General features: G+C 38.5%; 1 protein-coding gene across 1 annotated transcript; it reads right to left on the bottom strand.

Annotated features, from left to right (window-relative positions):
- LOC110436269 lies at positions 669 to 9,307 on the bottom strand. The gene is made up of 8 exons (XM_021462846.1): positions 8,925 to 9,307; positions 7,561 to 8,454; positions 7,322 to 7,435; positions 7,033 to 7,194; positions 5,493 to 5,564; positions 5,318 to 5,410; positions 1,119 to 3,642; positions 669 to 1,031 (listed from the first exon to the last, which is right to left on the bottom strand). Exons 1-8 carry the CDS (start codon positions 9,115 to 9,117, stop codon positions 959 to 961), a joined length of 4,125 nt encoding a protein of 1,374 aa, XP_021318521.1. The 5' UTR covers positions 9,118 to 9,307; the 3' UTR covers positions 669 to 958.

Below are 19,588 nucleotides of genomic sequence, written 5' to 3'. Positions count from 1 at the left end.
GGTTTGTAGAGAGTAAATTAATATATTTGTCAAACCTTTCTTATATTTTTGCATCCTTGTTTTCACATATCATGAAAGTCTCTTCTTTGTTAAACTCACAGCATTTCATAGAAATAGAATCCTCCAACCTACATAGCCTGGACATACAGGTCATGTCTATGACTCTGGTCAAGAACCCCAAGAGACACCGCTGCTACATTTGAGTTCCCAGACTACGACGTATATAGATCTTCCTAGTTTATTCATAATTATGAACCACTGCATGTAAACTATCAGGATTCATATATAAACAAAAATTCCGATCAACACATGGCATTCTGCTACTAGCATGTATCTTATGTGTTGCAAATATCAAACAGACTTGCAAAATTCTATGTAGCCTACAGTGGAGGACATATGCAAACAGTAAAAAAATCTTGCAGTTTGAAAAAAATGGAAACCCTATCAAATGATCAATCACAGGGTAATAAACTCATCATGTGCATGCCTACTCTAGCGTCTCTACATGTGCACTTTCTTGATTAAAAGAAGACATCAAGCTAAAGAAAACCACATTTTGCAAAGCTGGATTGGTAATCTAAACAAGAACATATACAATCACAGAGGTTTAAGGCTTTAAGCATACTCCAATTAACTTACTGTCAAACAGATGTCATTATTTCATCACCAACAAACTGACATAATTGTTTTGACAAGGAAAGGGAAATTTAAAACCAAATTATCCGACGGAGAATCAAGTTTCAGCAAAGAGATAAGACGAAAACAGGGATAGAAAATACGGGTTTCAGCTCCCACCGAGAGCACAGCAACTGACTTAAATAACCAATGTACGATAATTCTGCATTACTAGGCAGAACGGCAATAACATAAAACCGATGACGCATCGACGATGCTCTCAAGCAGCCTCCGATAAGAGCATTGGCGGCCACATGATTGCTTCCTTGCACTCCATTGTTGATTAATTGCGGCCAAGTGAGAGCCATGAATTATGACCGCCTGTCCTTCTTCCTCTTCCTGCTGCTGGTGGAGCCCTAACAATAGGATACCAAAGAAACATTGTTACACACAGACAGACAGACACAGAGAAAGAATTTAATTAGTTTGAGTCGTCTGTTTACCTAGCATTGCTTGTTGATGCGCCTTCTCCATTATTTGTTCCAATAGATAGAAGGGTAGTAACTGTAGCAGAAGCTTGGCTTGCAGTGGCGCCAGGGTAGTAGAAAGGGTGGCCAAGCACCATTCTGCTTGTATCCACGAGAGGGTATGACCACTGCTGTTGTTGGACTGCACTGAAGCCATTAAAGTTAACGAAGCTGGCGGCACCGCCGCTGCTTCCTGGTACCAGAGGAGAGGGCACTACAGATACACCACCTCTCATTATGCTGTATGGAGTAATGTTTGCCAGAGCTGGTTGTCTCTGCTGGTTCATCATGTTGATAAGAGCACTGCTCCCAGGCTGAAGCTGGAGTGGTGAAGCTGCAGAAGCTGAAGCACCAGTAGTCGAACTACCGTAAAGCAGCCTGTTTGACAACATTGCTTGCTGGCTGTGCTGTATGTTTTGGATACTATTTCTCCAAACGCTAGTAGTAGTAGCCCAAGAAGGATATACTTGGCCACGGCCTCTTCCCCTTAGCAGAGGAAACATTGGATTAGACGGCATGTTGCTTGAGGAGACAACAGTCTGGTTTCCCTGATTGGGAGTATGGTTTGTTGTCCCAGTGGATAGAGCTTGATAGATGACACGACCAAAAAGCAAAATAGAGCCAGGTTGATTAGCAGGCTGCTGCTGAGCAGTTTGAGTTACAGTAGTAGTAGTCTGTGAGGCACTTATCATCTCCATTGTTGCATCAGAATCTGTTGCCTCGCTGCTGCGACCCACGGAAGCTTCATCAGTACTGCTCCCCAGGTCTACTGAGGTCAAATCTATTGGTGTCACATCAAGAGGTATATTCAGATCTATATCCATTGCAATGTAAGAAGAGTTTGCATGAACCATGTCCAAGGCAGCAGAACCAGAACTTGATGACAGATGGTAAGTGTTGCGTGGTCCATTTGAGATCTGCATAGGAGGTGCATTGAGATCATTCACTTCAGGACTTGGCATAATACCTTTCCCCTTCTGAGCAGTCACATTGCAACTCAATTGAATACCATTGCTCTCTTTTGAAGCAACACTGTGCACAGGATTTCCCTTATTACTTCTGACCTTAGCATCATTATTTTCTGAGTTTCTAGCAATTGCTTCTGATGCCCTCAGTAGCTGTATGAGACCATCAACTCTTGCTACAGAAGCATTAGTGGCAAGGCAGGGACTGCTGTCCTTTGTAGGAGTTTCCATGTCTGCATTGAGATCATTTCCTTCTGGGCTTGAGATACTATCAACTTTTTCCATCTCCTTCTGTGAATTCACTTCGCAGTTCAACTGTATACCACTGCCATGTTTTGATGCAACACAGAGAACAGGATTATTTCCCTCCTTGCCTTTGACCTTGTCGTCATTTTTTTCTGATTCTTTCTTCTCCATTGCTTCATCAACTTCCATCATATGCTGTACAAATGCAGGACCTCTTAACATAGCAGCTGGATCAGAAGTAATGCAGGGGTTGTCTTTGCTCTTAGGGTTTTTCATATCAGATGAGGCCATTCTACCATCATCAATATTTGAGTTAGCCAGCTTCTTTTCTGTTGCTTTCCATGAATGATGTTTAGCAGAATCATTGCATTCCTTCAGTGAAGAATACAGCTCAGCAGTTATAGCTCCATTTCTGATCTGATCACCATTAATGATACCATTTGCTAGCTTAGCACTCCTCTCATCAGGGAAAAATATTATTTTCAAGGTATCCTGTCCAAATGACCCACCAGCCACACAATTTTCTTCATCAGCTTGGTTTGCAATCAGAACACTCTGTGGTAAATTTTCCTTCACCTTAGACGAAGACTTTGTGATGCAAACTGCCTCATTGGAACAGCTGTCCTCATTGAAATTCTCCAACACTGGTGCCTCAGTTTTGGAGATGGTCAACCAGGCAGATTGACTAGATCTCGTCCCAAGTGGAGATGAAGCAGCATTCGATTCACCTACTAAAACTTTTCCAGTTACATGTTCATGTTCATCCACAGATGATTCACCATGCCCCTTATCTGGAAGGCTGTGTGCTAGAAGATTAGCAGTAGATTCATGGGAAATTTGATTTTCAGGCTTCTTTACATCTTCTGCCTTGGCATTCATCCTTTCGTATTTTTTAGTAGCTGTAACTGTTGCTATCCCAGACACAAGAGCTGCAGCATCATTCTCACTACAACAATTTTCTTGAGATTGCATCACAGTAGTAGGCAGACATTTCTGTGCTTCCTTATGACATTCTGATTTATAGTGCTCAGAATAATACTTCATGCAATCTACTGCCGTTTTGTGCGTCAGAAAAGATGAGACCTTGGAAAAGTTCATACCAAATATTGTAATCATCACCGAAAATATATCTTTTTCTTTCTCTGACCATTCCTTAAGTTTCAATCCCTGAAGCTCAGAAGTTTCTGGCTCCTCATCACACAAAACATTCATCGGCAAAATAATATTCCTAGGCCTCTGTACCATTGTAATAACTATTTTTTTCGTTCTTGGTGGATCATCTTCAGCCTCTGAAAATTCAATGCTACTTTCATCAGCTTCAAAACAGGATATCAGGAAAGAATAAATTAGACAAAACAATGTTTGTGTATATGCATGGTTTGAAATTCAATATATAGAATTAAAAGTAGCTGAAACAGTAACGATTCATTTATAGAGGCGAATTTTGCCACAGGACACTAAAAACATGTCACACTGGTTGTGGGATACTGAAATATGTAAAATTGGCTATAGATACACTAGGCGGTGTCCTACAGGAAAGAAAATAATGTCCCACAGCAAAGAAAAAATATTTTAGCATCCCACAGCCAACGTGACATGTTTTTAGTGTCCCACAGCAAAATTTTCTATTTATGTACTACAAGAGAATTGGAAAAAAAATCTGAAAGCATAACAAATTAACTGATTTCAGTTATTTACTTTTACATGTAAAACATATATGTTCATGATGATAATTTCTATAACTCAGAACATATCATTTTTTTTATTAAAAAATTAATTTCGAGCTAGCAACATTTTTAAGTAATTTAACTATGAACAGCTACTTTGAAGAACATACCCATTAAGCAGTCAAGTTTTAGATGGTAAGAAATCTTGGGGACCTAATGAAAGTCTCAAGGTTCCTTTTTTAGTTTATAAATTACTATACATTATAAATCAAGATCCTTATTACGGACTGCAAATCATCATTTTTGACCTGAGATGCTCTATTCCATGCATGTTAGGATTTATATGTGCAATTGATTCTTTCACCTCATGTGTTATATAACAAGTGCAACAGTGAACATATGATGATAAACATGGCTTTCTCATTCATTAAATCAAGAAGAGAGTATATAGTAAGGTGGTACTGAAAGAATCATATATTTACAACACAAAATTTTGGTTATCATAAACTAACTTAAAGACTAATAATATAAAGGGAGCATCAAAATCACCTCCATCAAGTTCACTACACATCAAACCACTCATTTTTGTCAGTTATTCAGCAGTGTTTTTCTCTCATAACAAATCAGGGAACAGTACTTTCATGGCTTTTTAGAGAAACGAACGGGCACTATCTACCCAGTGTTGAAGATTACACCCATTATGATAATCCATTCTTTTCCATTGAATTCAAAACAACTCTAATTGGTATAAATTGGCATATCATTCATAAGATGGACAAAACTAAGTAGTCATATTATATTTTCAATTACCAATTAATGTCATATATCTAGGTCAATTAAATTCCAAGCACAAAAGTGTATATGTAGATTTCAGTCATCATCACTAAATTGGATGTCTTTTTTTTTTGCTATTTTGGCATGGTGCTTGGAGCTAAAAGGAAATGCAATTGCATAGTTTGTGACTTTCACCTCAAGGAATATGTTGCTGGAATAGTAGACACAAAACACCACAGAACCAGCATAAATTCTAAGGTATAATTAATCAATATATGACAAAAAATATTCACATCCAGGAACGCTTGCAAAAATAGCAAGACATAAAACTGGAGGAAGCACCAAGGAACCCAAAGGTACGTATAACTAATTTTTCTATAGTTGGTATCCACATCCAAAAATAAAAGAGCAAGCAAAAAAGTTTTTGTGGTGACGTACTGTGTTAAACATCTCAAAACATCTCTACAGTTCAAGCATGGATAATATGACAAATTAAGCTTTTTGAATTGCCCGTCCAGTTTACCTGGTGGTGCATCATGATCAGATCCCTGAGAGGAAGAAGCAAGATCAGACACTGCAATTTCCCTCGTACTTGAACCGCTAATGCTTTTGTCCTCTGCAGCTCAAAAATCACAAAAATGTTGGTGATCACTCTGGTGTTATTATGTGAATTAGTTGAAAGTGTACAAAATAGTCACCTGGTGGCAGGCTACCTTTGCGTGGGAAATCATACACTTTAGGGAAGATAATTGGAAGATCACCAATGAATCCTACAGGTAGAGATAGAAATTACAGTAATAATTTGGTAAACTCATAAACATATATCTGGGCAGTATAGCTATAGACTGAGAAGTATAATTTAGATACGCCAATTTCCATGGAACAAAAGCAAATGCAATTGCATAGCATCGTCAATGAATTTACAGTCTGTCCCCATTAACCACTTGGGCATCGACCCAGGAAGAATTTATTCTAGGCTTTTTGAATAATCTATTTTGTGAATTTCAACTCCAAAAACATATTGCAGGAATACTAAAACATAAAACAGTATGAAACCATCGTTATTTCTAAGGCAAAATTAACCAACATAAAACAGTTCGCTTCTGTTAATGATGAAAAGCATTAATAGAAGTTCAAATATATATTAATATTCCAGCATCAGTCATACCCTTCTGACAATGTATCGGACCACAAAAATTACATGAAAAAAAATATATACAAATCAACACATAAAGAAATAGCAAGACACAAATCTGGAGGAAGCACCACCAGGAAGTCAGGAACTCAAAGGTAAAATTAAGTTTTTTCTATGCATCCAAAAATAAAAGAGCAGCAACCAAAAATATTTATCACTGTCATAATCAAATGATATAATATGATACGTATATGTATAGTGCACAGATAACTAGTAAAACGGGTTATCACATGACGAAAAATCGTTGATGCATTACTACTTGCAACTTGCAAGTGAACGCCACAGTTGCTTGTTGGTGGATCACATGAACTATGAAAAACCCTAATAGCAAAGACAACCCCTGCATTACTTCTGATCCTGCTATGTTAACAGGTGATGCATTTGTAAAGCATTTTTTTAGAAAAGAGAATATGTATGATGAAATTAGATCAAGCAATGGAGACAACCAGAAAAAAATGACGACAAGGTCAAAGGCGAAGCAGGGAAATAATCTGGTTCTCTGTCTTGCATCAAAACGTTGAAGTGGTATTCAGTTGAGCTGCGAAGTGAATTCACAGAAGGAGATGGGAAAAGTTCATATAGTATCCCAAGCCAAGAACGAAAAGATCACAATGCAGACATGGAAAATCCTACAAAGGGCAACAGTCCCTGCTTTGCAACTAATGCTTCTGTAGTAAGAGATGATGGTCTTATACAGCGACTGAGGGCTTATAGAAACTCAGAAAATAATGATGCTAAGGTCAAAAGTAAGAAAGGAAATCCTGTGCAAAGTGTTGCTTCAAAACAGTGCAATGGTATTCAATTGAGTTGCAATATGACTTCTCAGAAGGGTAAAGGTATTATCCCAAGTCCTGAAGTGAATGACCTAATGCACCTCCTATATATTGCAGATCTCTAATTTTTTCGAACAGAGGTGATTCCCATTCCCCATTTCGAACAGCAGAGTTTAAGATCGTTAAGGCAGCACAAATACATCAGAGAGACGAATTATAAAACCTCCTATATATGCAGATCACAAATGGAGTGGAGCACCTAAAACTTACCATCTTCCTTCAAGTTCTGGTTATGTTCTGAAGTGCCTTCAAGTCCAGGCACTTCAACAGGGGAAACAGCTTTCTTAGTCAAGCTACGCATTTCAGCAGGGGAAACAGCTTTCTTAGTCAAGCTACCTATGCTTCCATTCTTCCCAGGATGGCTGAGGTCTCCTGCAGGTGGAAATTCACAGCAATTTTATAAGTAAAACTCATAAAAACATGCCTGGCAACTGGCAAGCATAGGTCAGGTGTTATATATAATATTATATACCGGCAAGTTAAGTTTACATGTGGTCACCTGTTAGTGGAAGTCTAGTCCCCTTGGAGGACAATTCAGGCACAGTAGTAGCATGGGAAACCCTCATTCCGGCCATGTCGTCCAAGCTGTTATTGCCACCATGACCTTTGCTTCCTACAGGTACACAGGAGAGAAACCAAAGAGATTTTGTTAAGCACACATAAACATAATTTCTACAGACAATCATATATAGCATAGAGATTTATGCCATATATAGCATAGTTTGTATGGCTTATTACCTGCTGGCGGACTTGATCCATGAGAAGAAGAAGCAGCTTCACCAGTGGCTCCATCATGAGCTACAAGTTTATTATGTGTAGTCTCGTCATCCTTCTTGTACCCACGATTCTCATACTTTGCAAGGCCCTGACCCCAGCCAAGGCGACTCTTCTTCTTCCTAGCCGCGTCAACAGAAGAATCAGCATCAGTTGGCAAAGACCAGGCCTTTGTTGAAAGCAGCCTCTTCCTTGCCTTGTAGGCCTTTAACCCTAGCACATCATCACCCTGGTCATCATCCTTGAGATCCATGCTCACATCCACATCAGAATTCTTCAAGAGTGCTGGTCGATCTAGTGGCAGCAACGACCTCTTCTTGCCTGTGGCGGCTGTGCTACTACTACCACTCAAGCCTACTAACACATCATCTTTGCCATCATCCATCTTATTAGCATCAGCAGTCATGCTCACATCAACATCAGAATTTTTCATGGGTGCTGGTGGTCGATCTAGTGGCAGCAACGACATCTTCTTGCCTGTGGCGGCGCCTTTGCTGCTACCACTTAAGCCTACTAACACATCATCTTTGCCATCATCCATCTTAGAATCAGCAGTCATGCTCACATCATCGACGACATGGGATTTTTTCACCAGATCTGACACTGGAGGAGACATTGCATGGGAGGAGCTTGGTGATGAGGAAGCAGGTGGTGGAGGAGGAGTCTTTTCCCTCTTCTCTAAGGGAGGAGGAGGAGGAACTGGAGGCGGTATCTGCGCAGGTGGCTGGCTTGAAGGGTCGGCGCCTAGCAGTCCAGGGCCACCGTGCTGGGGAGGTGGTGGGCGACCACCCCTTCCTCGTTGTGCTTGACGACGACCATGACCCCTTCCTCGTTGTGCCCCTGCCATGTGAGGAGGACCTGCATGCGTTCATCACAAGATCGATGACCTAAAGTCAGCCAGAGAGAGAAACCTTCTTGACGGTGGTCATATACGCATGTATATACAAGCACACTACTCTCAAGGAGTAGATGGACAACACTACAACCATGTAGATCGAAGAAAACATGTTTTTTTTAGACAAAAAATCGAAGAAAACATGTAGGATCGGAGTATGTATTATATCAGAAATTTATCTACGCAAATATATTGAAACACAGAAAATAATAGTATATGCATAATCCAGATCTCCTTGCATCGGAAACCCAAAAAATGTGACAGCTAAACGCATGACAATACTCGCTCCCCATAGATCCATCAAAGAACTACTTGTACTACTCGCAAAAATAAATAAAAAACAGTACTTGCACAGGGAAGAAAAGTAAAAATCTGTGCACTCAAAAAAAATAAAAGTAAAAAAATCGTTTCTGATTTAAAATAAAAAATGCACCTGATTGTGAGGAGCCGGAATAAGGAACTGGAATAGGGCCTTGTTGTTGGTCCGGAGGAATCCAGCTATACTCTAGGCCAAATCCATAGCCATAGTATGGCAATGGCACGAAGGTGTTGGTGTATGGATCATAGCCATACGACCCTGGATGCTGCCATTCCGGTGGCAGCTCATGACCACCCGACCAATCCATTTCAGATCTGTTTGTGACACGATCTATCCACAGATCGCACAAACCCAGGAACACAAAGCAGGCTACAAACCTGCAGATTCCTGTTGGAATTCTCGATCGATCTGCAGATCGATCGAGAATTTCCCAAATCCCAAAGCTAGGCTCTAGGCTGAGACTAGAGCAACACAGTCAAAGGGTGTTGTGGATTTGGGAAAATGGTTTGTACGTGCAGGAGACTGCGCGAGACCCCTGCTCCTCCCTTTTGTAGGCAAAAGAGAAGGGAGCCCCTTGGTTTGGTGGGCCAGACTTTTCTTTCATATATGGTTTTGGTATTTAATAATGTAATATGTATCTGCACCAGATATCACCTGTCTTGAGATATACTAGTATTAAATATTTCTTCCAGTGCTATATCTGCAGATTTGGCCCTTTGGTTCCATTTTAAATATATTTGTTAATGCCAGCTAAAAATGATATTAACAGTTGTAGTGTGGTGAAAATACATGCCAGCTTTATTTTTTTAATTATTTTTTTCCTTTTTTTCCCCTCTGGAACCACTACCTGTTCCCAGCACATTTAATGTTTTGGAGAGTAGCAAAGAGGCTGCACCATCCATCCAAGGGCTACAAGGTTGTCAAAAAAAAAATCCAACGGCTACACGCACTGCCGCCACATGAGAAGCATGCACGCCTGGGGAAGGAGGGGGTGCCCAGGAATTGAGTGAAACAGTCCCTGGAAATACGTACAGGAAGCTTCGGCGAAAGAGACTAGAGATGAACACCAACACCTTTACAACTATAACGCCCAGCCAACACCTTGGCTGCCAAGTGTCAGGTAGCCTAATGGCTGCCTGTACGTTTAGAGACGACCGCCCCATGCACAGCCCGGTGTGGTTCACTCCTGCAGCACTCTAATCGATCGTCGTTTCGTGGCTCCATCGACCACCCATAAGGACCGATGGTGTGATATGGTTTTCCTTAAGTACTAAGTTTTCAATGGAAACTGAAACTTACCTTTTTTTTGTCACCAATAGAGCAGTTGGCAGGAATAATTAATGAGCTCCAAGTATTCTACCTACTACGATTTTGTTTGGATGTAGTTAGATTCGTATCAATCTACCATGATCTACCTCAGTACACATAGATTGAGATGAATCCGACTGTATCCAAACATGGCCTACATGTTTTTTACCACACTCTTAGTTTTTTTTTCTTGTTTCGTTTGGCAGGAAAAGGCCTACACATGGTGTATTTCTTGGAGACTTGTACGTGTATATATTCATCTAGCTACCACGGTCGTCAAGTAGTTGGTTGATGTCCTGCGTCAAATTTAAGAGGGTGCATCATCCTTATTAGCTTCTCGTCCATGATTCCAGTCACATATGGTTGTAGCATCACTGGAGGACCAATGAGTAGACTAAACTATTAGCTAATATGCATAATTAGGATAGTAGTTATGTAACCAACCTTACCTTAGGTGATGAAAATTGAAGACCTGAGATATATATAAACAAAGAAATTGATAGTAGAAAAATATCCCAACAAAGGAGTAAGATGCCTTTTTTAGACCCATTTTTTTTCAAGATGTCAATGTTTGACATATATAGTGGTGATACAGCTGTCATGCCAAGCTCATAGCATAACAATGACCATGTACCTCTATAGGCCAGTTTTGGGTGGGCCATTTCCTGCCAAATGAGTTTAGGGCCTCAAAAATACTATTTTGACCTCTAACATAACTTCTATGATATGCAGTTAGCCAGGTAACAAAACGTGATATTCTTGATTCATGCACTCACGCAAGAAGATCGCCAATTACACACGTCTGAAAAATATGTGGCTTCCATGTTATATGACACAAGAGCCATATAATACTATGCTACTTTGTTTGATTTATCTCGGTGTCCCTCAACTCTCTCTCTCTCTCTCTCTCTCTCTCTCTCTCACACACACACACACACACACACACACACACACACGCACAGATTTCAGATCGACAAAAGAACAAGGGCTCGGCAACGCGATCATGGCCACTGGTAAGGGCACCATGATCAACTTGTCTCACTATTTTACCATTTTATTGGTAATTCACTGTTTGGTGGCTCCAAAATAATTTCTTAGCACAAGTTATGGCAAGAAATCCTTCAAGTGCTTTCTCCAAATTGTGACACTGCTTGTAGTTTTCTGCTTTTATGATTTTTTTTATCAGAATTTCATCATGTTTTTCATGAAAATGATTCTCAAAGTATTTTATGTACATTTTATTGTTCTTTTCTTATCTATTTTTCCTCGAGATAAACTGATCCCTCTTAAAAGAGATGAGTTGCTTACCCAACGAGATATGGAGCAGGAACCCATTAGTGGTAAAATGATAAGAAAGCAAGTTTCCAAAGAAAAGGGAATTATCGTGAAGCAGTCGGATCATATACTAAATGAGGCTTGCATCATGCCCTAACTACAAACACCTAACAATGCAAATATTTTTTCACACCATTTTCCCTTAGCAGCGAATATTTGAGCATAACCTAAGAGGATCACATCATACAACTTAGGTAGGTCCATATTTTGGGAATTGATATTTTATAGAAACCCATTGAATAATTGAATTTTTTGTGTATCAGCACACACAAAACAACCATGCAATCATTTTGTTGGTTTTTATATTTTTCTATCGGTATTTCAGAACCATAGAATAATTACTAGTTTTCTATGTGTACCGAAAAACCACACACAAAAATTCATCACACATAGGAGTATTCGAGTTCCTAGTAGTGAGTGACAGTTTAAGCATGCCCCTTCCTAAGGTTGATTGATGGGAAATACCTTCCGAAGACATGGCTGCTTTGTGAAATACCTTATCTTACTTTATTAGATTTTTAAAGTAGAGAGGAAAATTATGAAAAGCCACATCCCCTGCAATCTTGTTCCTTGCAAATTACTTGGGTGTTCTACTGTCTTTGCAAGTGGACGAGCCGATGACCCTATGGCCAATTGATTGCTGGCAAGGTATGTTATCTGGTTAGTTGACCTAGGCTGGTCACATAATCCTCAATAAGGTTAACCTCTCCTTGATGATCATGTACCTCCCTACTATGGTTTCCCTGTCCCTTGTATCATCCAAGCAATTAATAAACTATGTAGTGCATTTCAAGACTAATATGGTGTTCGGCAGTCATTGTTTGATACCCTAGGACATCATGAAGAGACCATGTGAGCTTGGGGGATTAGGGATCCTTGACCTATGATTCATGGGATTGCCCCACACAAAGGCACTAGCTCTAGTTACGAAGGATGGATCTTAAGAGGTTCTAAGTTTTGCTTCTCAAGGAATATGACAAGACAATACCTTTTTTCAAATGGATGGAAAAACCTTAGCATTGATTTTATTAGGAGAAACAAAAGAAAAGATGAAACAACAATATTGTACAACTAACATACAATAGAAACCAAGCAACCTTGAGGGAAAAAATCCTTAGAACACACTCCATAAGCCCCCTGTTACTAAGATTACATACAGAAACACTCAAAACAAAGTGAGAGAGTAGCAATAATGAGATTGGCTAAAACAATACAAACTGATGCATGGAAGAAAGAAGCAATAAAGTTAGAACTTGTTTATAGACTGAGCAAGACTATATTCTTTGATCTCTTCCTTTACGAGGAAGGCGACTTCAAATGGTCTCAAAAGTTCTTTGATTTTCTTCCTTTTTTATATTCCACCATAAATATATGATTAAGCCTTCAAAATCTCTTCTACTATCCTTTTCAATCTTCAATCTAGCCTTTCTGGCCTTCCTCCACAACCTATATGCGGACCCCTTAGATTTAACAAAGCTTATGATGGAAAATTTACCCCAACTTAAGAGTATGCTCTAGACATGATTTGTGAATGGAAAGTTCTTGCAAACATGATTGATCATTTCATTGGTTGCATTACATAGCTTGCATTGTAGATCATGTGGCCAACCTTTTTTTAAAGCTTTTCTGCAGTTAAGATCTTGTGAAAATTGTCCATGCCAAAAGATGGCACTAGGCTCTACTTTTGCCTTCCAAATGGGACTGACCTTCAATTTGTTTACATCACTAATGATCAACTTCTCTTTCTCGCTATTTTACCATTTGATTGGTTATTTGTGATTTTTTGTGAGGATAAATCATTAAAAAAGTTATGGCAAGAAATGCTTTAAATGGTTTCTCCAATTTGCGACATTGTTTATATTTTCTAATTTTATGATTGTTTAAATAATGTCTTTATTCATGTTTCATTGTGGATCTATGGATGATGGATTGCTAGCATGACATGCAATCTTGTTAATTGGCATAGGCTTGTCACAAGATCCTCAACAAGGTTAAACTCTCCTTGATGAACATCCAACTCTCTATTGCAGTTATGATCTCCCTTGGATCATATAATTGACAAACTGTGTTATGCATTTGGAGACAAGTATGGGGTTCAACAATCACTATTTGGTAGTCTAGGACATCATGAAAAGACCATGAGCTTGGGGCTTAGGTATCCTTAAGAGCTATGACTCATGACATTGGCCATAGCTACACACATGCGCTAGCTCTAGTTACACTACAAGGATCTTGAGAGGTTGTAAGTTTTGTTTGTCAAGGAATATGACAAGCTAATACTTTATTTGAAAGGATGGTAAAAGCTTTGTCATTTATTTGGGGAAAAAAGAAAATAAGAAACATCAATTGTACAACTAACATACAACCAACATCTAAAAACCTAGCCCCCTTCTTACTAAGATAACATACATATCTTCAAAACAAAAGAACATGGTATCACTAATGAGACTAGCTAAAAAAATGCCAACTAACAACAAAGAAGCAAAAGTAATAAAGGTATAACTTATTTGTGGACTGAGCAAGACTATATTCCATGGTCTCTACCTTTATGAGGAGGGCAACTTCTGATCATTATTTTGAAGTCTGCCCAAAAGTTCTTTGATTTCATTTCTTCTGATGTTCCACCATAAATAGATGATTAAGCCATCAAAGTCTCTTCTCCTATCCTATTCAATTTTCAATCTAGCCTTTCTCCAAAACCTATATGGGTACCCCTAAAGTTAACAAAGCTTATTGTGAAAAATTATCCCAACTTAATACTATGTTGTAGACTTGATTTTTGAATAGGAAGTTCATGCAAAGATGGTCGATCATTTCATTGGTCATATTACACAGTTTGCATGATGAGTCATGTGGCCAAGCATTTTGTGACGCTTTTCTATAGTTAGATCTTGTGAAAATGTGTTCATGCCAAAAAAACGACACTAGGATCTACTTTTGCCTTTGAAATGGGATTGATCTACTTCTCTATCTCACTGTTTTACCATTTTATCGGGTTGTGACTATTTGTGAGGATAATTCCATAAAAAGTTGTGACAACAAATGCTTTAAATGGTTTCTTGAATTGTGACATTATTTGTGTTTTTTAGATTTAAAAAAATCATTCACTTTTCATGAAAAAGTTTCTTAAAATTTTTTTTCCTTTTATTGATTCTTTCTTATCTATTTTCCCTTTAGATAAACTCAACCCTCTTAAAAGGGATACGTTTCTTACCTAACCGCGTAATAGAGGAGAACCCATTAATAGGAAACTGATAAGAAGGCAGCTTTCCAAAGAAAAGGGAATTGTCGTGAAGCTATCTAATCGTGCTAAATGAGGCCTAAGTCGCACCCTAACTAGCAACACCTAATAATGCCAATATTTTCCCTTTATGGCAAACATTTGAGTACAACCTAGGAGAGGATGTCATACAACTTAGGTAGGTCAATATTTCATGAATTGACATTTTGAAAGAGTGGACAGTTTAAGCATGCCCCTGCTAAGGTTGGTTGTTGGGAAATACCATCCAAAGACATGATTTCTTCATGAAATACCTCAGCCTTCGTCTACATATTTTTTGTAGCCTTAAACTCACTGTAATGAGATTATCATGTCAAGACAAAAAAAATGAAAGTCATTCCCCTACCGTATCCATGTTCCCTACAAATTACTTTGGTGTTCTACTATCTTTCCTACTAGGCAAACCCATCATGGACCCTATGGTTGGTCTATTACCAGCATAACATGCAATTCGGTTAGTTGGCCTAGGTTTGGCACATGATCCTCAACATGGTTACACTCTCCTTGATGATCATCTACCGCTCTACTTTGGTTTCCCTCATCCAAGCAATTGACAAACTATGTAATGCATTTTAGGACTAATATGGTGTTTGTGGTAGTCACTATTTGGTAGCTTACACCATCATTAAAATACCACATGAGCTTGAAGCTTATAGTATCCCGAAGGTATGGCTCATGGTATCGACCCTAGATACAAACATGAGCTAGCTTGAATACATGATTACGCCATCGATGTCACTTCTCCTATCATTTTCAATCTTCAATTAGCCTTTCTCCACCACCTATATGGGGACCCCTAAAGTTAACAAAGCTCATACAATGGAAAATTTATCCTAACTTAGGAGTATGCTCTATACTTTATTTGTGAAGGAAAGTTCATGCAAAGATGATCGATTGTTTCGTTGGTTGCATTATGTAGCTTGCATGAAAAATCATGTGGCTAGCCTTTTTCTAAAGCTTTTTCTGGAGTTAAGATCATATTGTGAAAAATTGTACACGCCAAAAAAGGTACTGGCCTCTAGTTTTGCCTTCCAAATGGTACTAATCTTCAATTTGTTTACAGCACCAATTAATTGTGCAAGATAGCCATTATTGTAACACCCTATGTGTTAAAGCAAGGTCATCATATATGCATGTTGTAAGCATTGTCATCTTAAATACATGCACATGCATTAGCATATCCAAAATTAAGTGCTCACAAGAAATATTGATGCTTGATAAGTTTCATGTGACTTTTAATTAAATATAAAACACATGTGATTCAAGTAACCCATGGAATAGTACTTAAATAGCTCTAAATCAACCTGCAAGCAATTAAATTAAGAGTTCATATGCAAAACCATGTTATGGTTAATGGGTTGGTTACTTATTTAAGGGCAAATTAATAAATGATTTCACTAAATAATTAAAAATCTATGTATAGTAAAAATGTGTTCTAACATTAGTAAACAATGTTCCTGCCATTAGTACTTGTTTAGTATTTCTTTGAGGGGTTTGATATGCTTTAGTGGACTCCTAGAGTGGTAGATGTCAACCTTGCGTGATTCTAGCTTGGTAACTATGTGGACATAATGGAAGCTGCAATCAAGTTATATTTATCTATTGGTGTAAGACTTAGTGTAACATATCATGTGGGTTCTTACATAGTCCACAAGCTCAATGTTTAAACATCAAGGTCACATGTCATGAATAAATAAAAGAGGCATTCTAGTTCGACCCACATTGAGCTCTTTTGGTTATACCGAATCTTTTCCATGCTTAAATTTGTAGGAAATGGATGTTTATTTAAGTGCAAGGGTCTTTGCCCAACCGTCATAAGTAAAAGTTTTCAAAACTTCTATCATAGTCAAAAACCAAGGGTTCCAATCACCTGTGTGTGGTTTTAAGCTTTTCAATATGTCATGCAGATCACCTTTTTAAATTGGGCTAGTTATGTCCCACTGATCTCATTTTTTTATATGAGGTTCAAGATACAAATTTAATGAGGTTATGACCCTATTTTATCCTAATCTTGTTGATGTGCAGCTCTGATCTAGGGACTTGGCTAGCGTATGAGTAAGACTATACATCCATCCTTTTTAAGGAGTTTGGTTTGTTATACCTGCCTTCCATTTACGCTTGCTTTTTACCTAGTCTGTAACTACTTAGAGAACCTTCATCTTTATCTTCTATTTTTCAACTTATGGCCTTCACATTAATAGATAGCTCTCACACTACTCATGGGAGACACCAAGCACAGATAAATATACAAGCAAACAAAATAGAGACACCTAAGAACAATACACTAATCAAAGAAAAAATTTTAAAACAAACATACTAAAAAGACGAGGATTATTGCTACGATTACAAGAGCGTAAGAAATGTTGAAAATGGAGCTACAAGTTAAAGATAGTAGCTTTTAAAGTCTCAAGGGCTTATTCATAAATAAAAAAGGCCCATTTATAAATATTTTATAAACCAAGAATAAACACAAAAGTTTTGGACATTAAAGTAGTTACAGAATTTAGGGGCCTTTATATTCCTCCTCCTTGGAGTCGTGTCTATGGTTGCGGTGAGCCTAGGTGCAGGCGAGGCGTCATAGTAAAGAGAAGAGGAAAAATCTAATGTAGCATATTAGGGACTCCCAAACTATGGGCTTCCCTTACATTAGTTCTGGTGTGTCTTTCCTAGGGGTGTTGGTACAAGAAATAAGGCTTTACATGATGGTTTACTAGTGACATTCTAAGAAAACATCATAGAATTCTATCATTTGTGATGATTCATTCCTGAGATGATACATCTATGATGACTGGTTTAGTTGTCATCATGATTGGATGTCATAGATTATATTCCCCTTAGAGTCCAACGAAACACTCCTGTGACTTCTCTGAAACTTTTCTCTAGTGCAAATGGAAAATAGGCATTATATTTCTATGAAAATGCTGAATCCCACCTTGCAAACTCGGCGGGAGGGAGAGAGAGGTCTAAAACCCCTCTCTACCCCTTAAACTCCGCCTCCTTTGCAAATGTGCTAACACCACCATGTGCATATGTGTTTCAACTTTCCCAAAGGAGTTAGCCTCTCAAATTGCCATGCCACTTGATCCTAACACGTATGCAAAGTTAGATCGCTCAAGTGGCACTAGATGACCAATATACAAACAAGGTTGCCCCTTTTGATAGTATGACCATCTATCCTAAACCTAGTCATAAACTTCTCTACTCACCTATGATTGGTGAAATGAAAATGCCCTAGGTTATACCTTTGCCTTGTGCATTCTATTTTATCTCCTCCGATGTTAATGCAACACATGCACCAACCATCATCAAATGATATGATCCACTTCATATCACCATGTGACCATATTGGTTCATCGATCTTGACCTCACTTGCTCTTCGCCATTGCGCTGGTCCATCGGCACCAAGTCTTGCTCAAACTTCACCATCACACGCAGTCCCTCGCTTCAAAGCCTCTGACTTGCCTTTCACACTTGCAACTGGTCCATCGAGAGCCAAGCCTCATCTTGATCTTCTCTATCTTGGTCACCTAACTTCATATCATTTCTCATATGCAATGAGCTCCTCTATCATCACATATTCACCTGTGGACTAATCTCTTGTGTATCTTACATAAACACAATTAGTCCACCTAAGGTTGTTACTCAATTACCAAAACCAAACAAGGACCTTTCATTTGGTTTACTGCAATGAAATTGTACTTCTACTGGAAGCTACAATAATCTCCATGCTTAGTAACATAAGGAAGCTGTTGTAGTTTGTGCTTCGTTCAGTTTAGTTAGACATATTGAAACTAGAGTTGCTGGTTTGGTATGCATGACTGTTGGGCACTTAGTCAAAATAGCTAGATTTTTTAACTAGTTTGGATAAACCTTGCTAGTTTGTTGTAGTAACTCGAACATCTATTGCTTACTAACTATGATGTCCCCAAGTTTGCTACATAGTTGCTTGATAAGTGTGATGCTACATAATTGCTATAGAGATGGTTTATGGTGAGGACATCCAGCCCCTTGTCAGTGACAATGGCATCACAAGGCACTAAAACATTCTCATGTAATTGCTCTTTACCCTTCTCTATAATTAGTTTATATAGACATCGACAAAATGATTTTCATGGTACTTGTGTTTAATAAAATCAATTTCCACCAACTATCCTGGCTCACTAAATGCAGACAAACATTATGTTGTTCCTAGTCCATTTTATAGGAGTAACTTGGCATCACACTGCAACTTCTCTCACCATGATATCAAATAATTCAGTCGACCTATCTCTACAGTCCATTTGTCTTAATGATTCTTCTCCAAAATATACTAGAGTGCAAATGCAACTGCCAAGCCAAATTTTTGGAGGCTGCAGCTTTGGCCATGGAGTTCTCACTCTTCTAAAAAGTTGCCTTTAGCCATTACCTGATGGAAACATGCAAACACTTGTGCATCTCTTATTAATTTGGTAGTACATCATTTTTACATTTTGCCTATTACTCATCTGGTACTACCATATGACTGCTATTAAGTGCCTTATCAAACATCATTGTTAGGTTCAGCTATGTTTTCCGTTGTTTGGAATTCTACTAAACATATTTGAGCCCATCCATTTAGGTGCTTAGATAAGGCTCCTATCATTTTAGAGGACAAGAGATGACAGCTATCGCTGATGGGTAACCTAGGTGGAGGAAGTGAAGATTCTGATTTGGGTGCTTCCAATATGGTTTTCTATTCGGCTACAATGGATCTTTCGAAGGAATGCCACTACACAGCAAAAAAGATTCAACTTTATGCACCGACTATCTATAATGCCTCTACACATTGTGCTTTATGTGGATTTTATTATATAATTTGTGATGGTCAATTTTAGTG

The sequence above is a fragment of the Sorghum bicolor genome, chromosome 6, assembly GCF_000003195.3.
Source record: "Sorghum bicolor cultivar BTx623 chromosome 6, Sorghum_bicolor_NCBIv3, whole genome shotgun sequence".
NCBI classification, from domain to species: Eukaryota; Viridiplantae; Streptophyta; class Magnoliopsida; order Poales; family Poaceae; genus Sorghum; species Sorghum bicolor.
The sequence above is the reverse complement of the archived record's forward strand: the minus strand, read 5'-3'. Positions and strand labels throughout refer to the sequence as shown.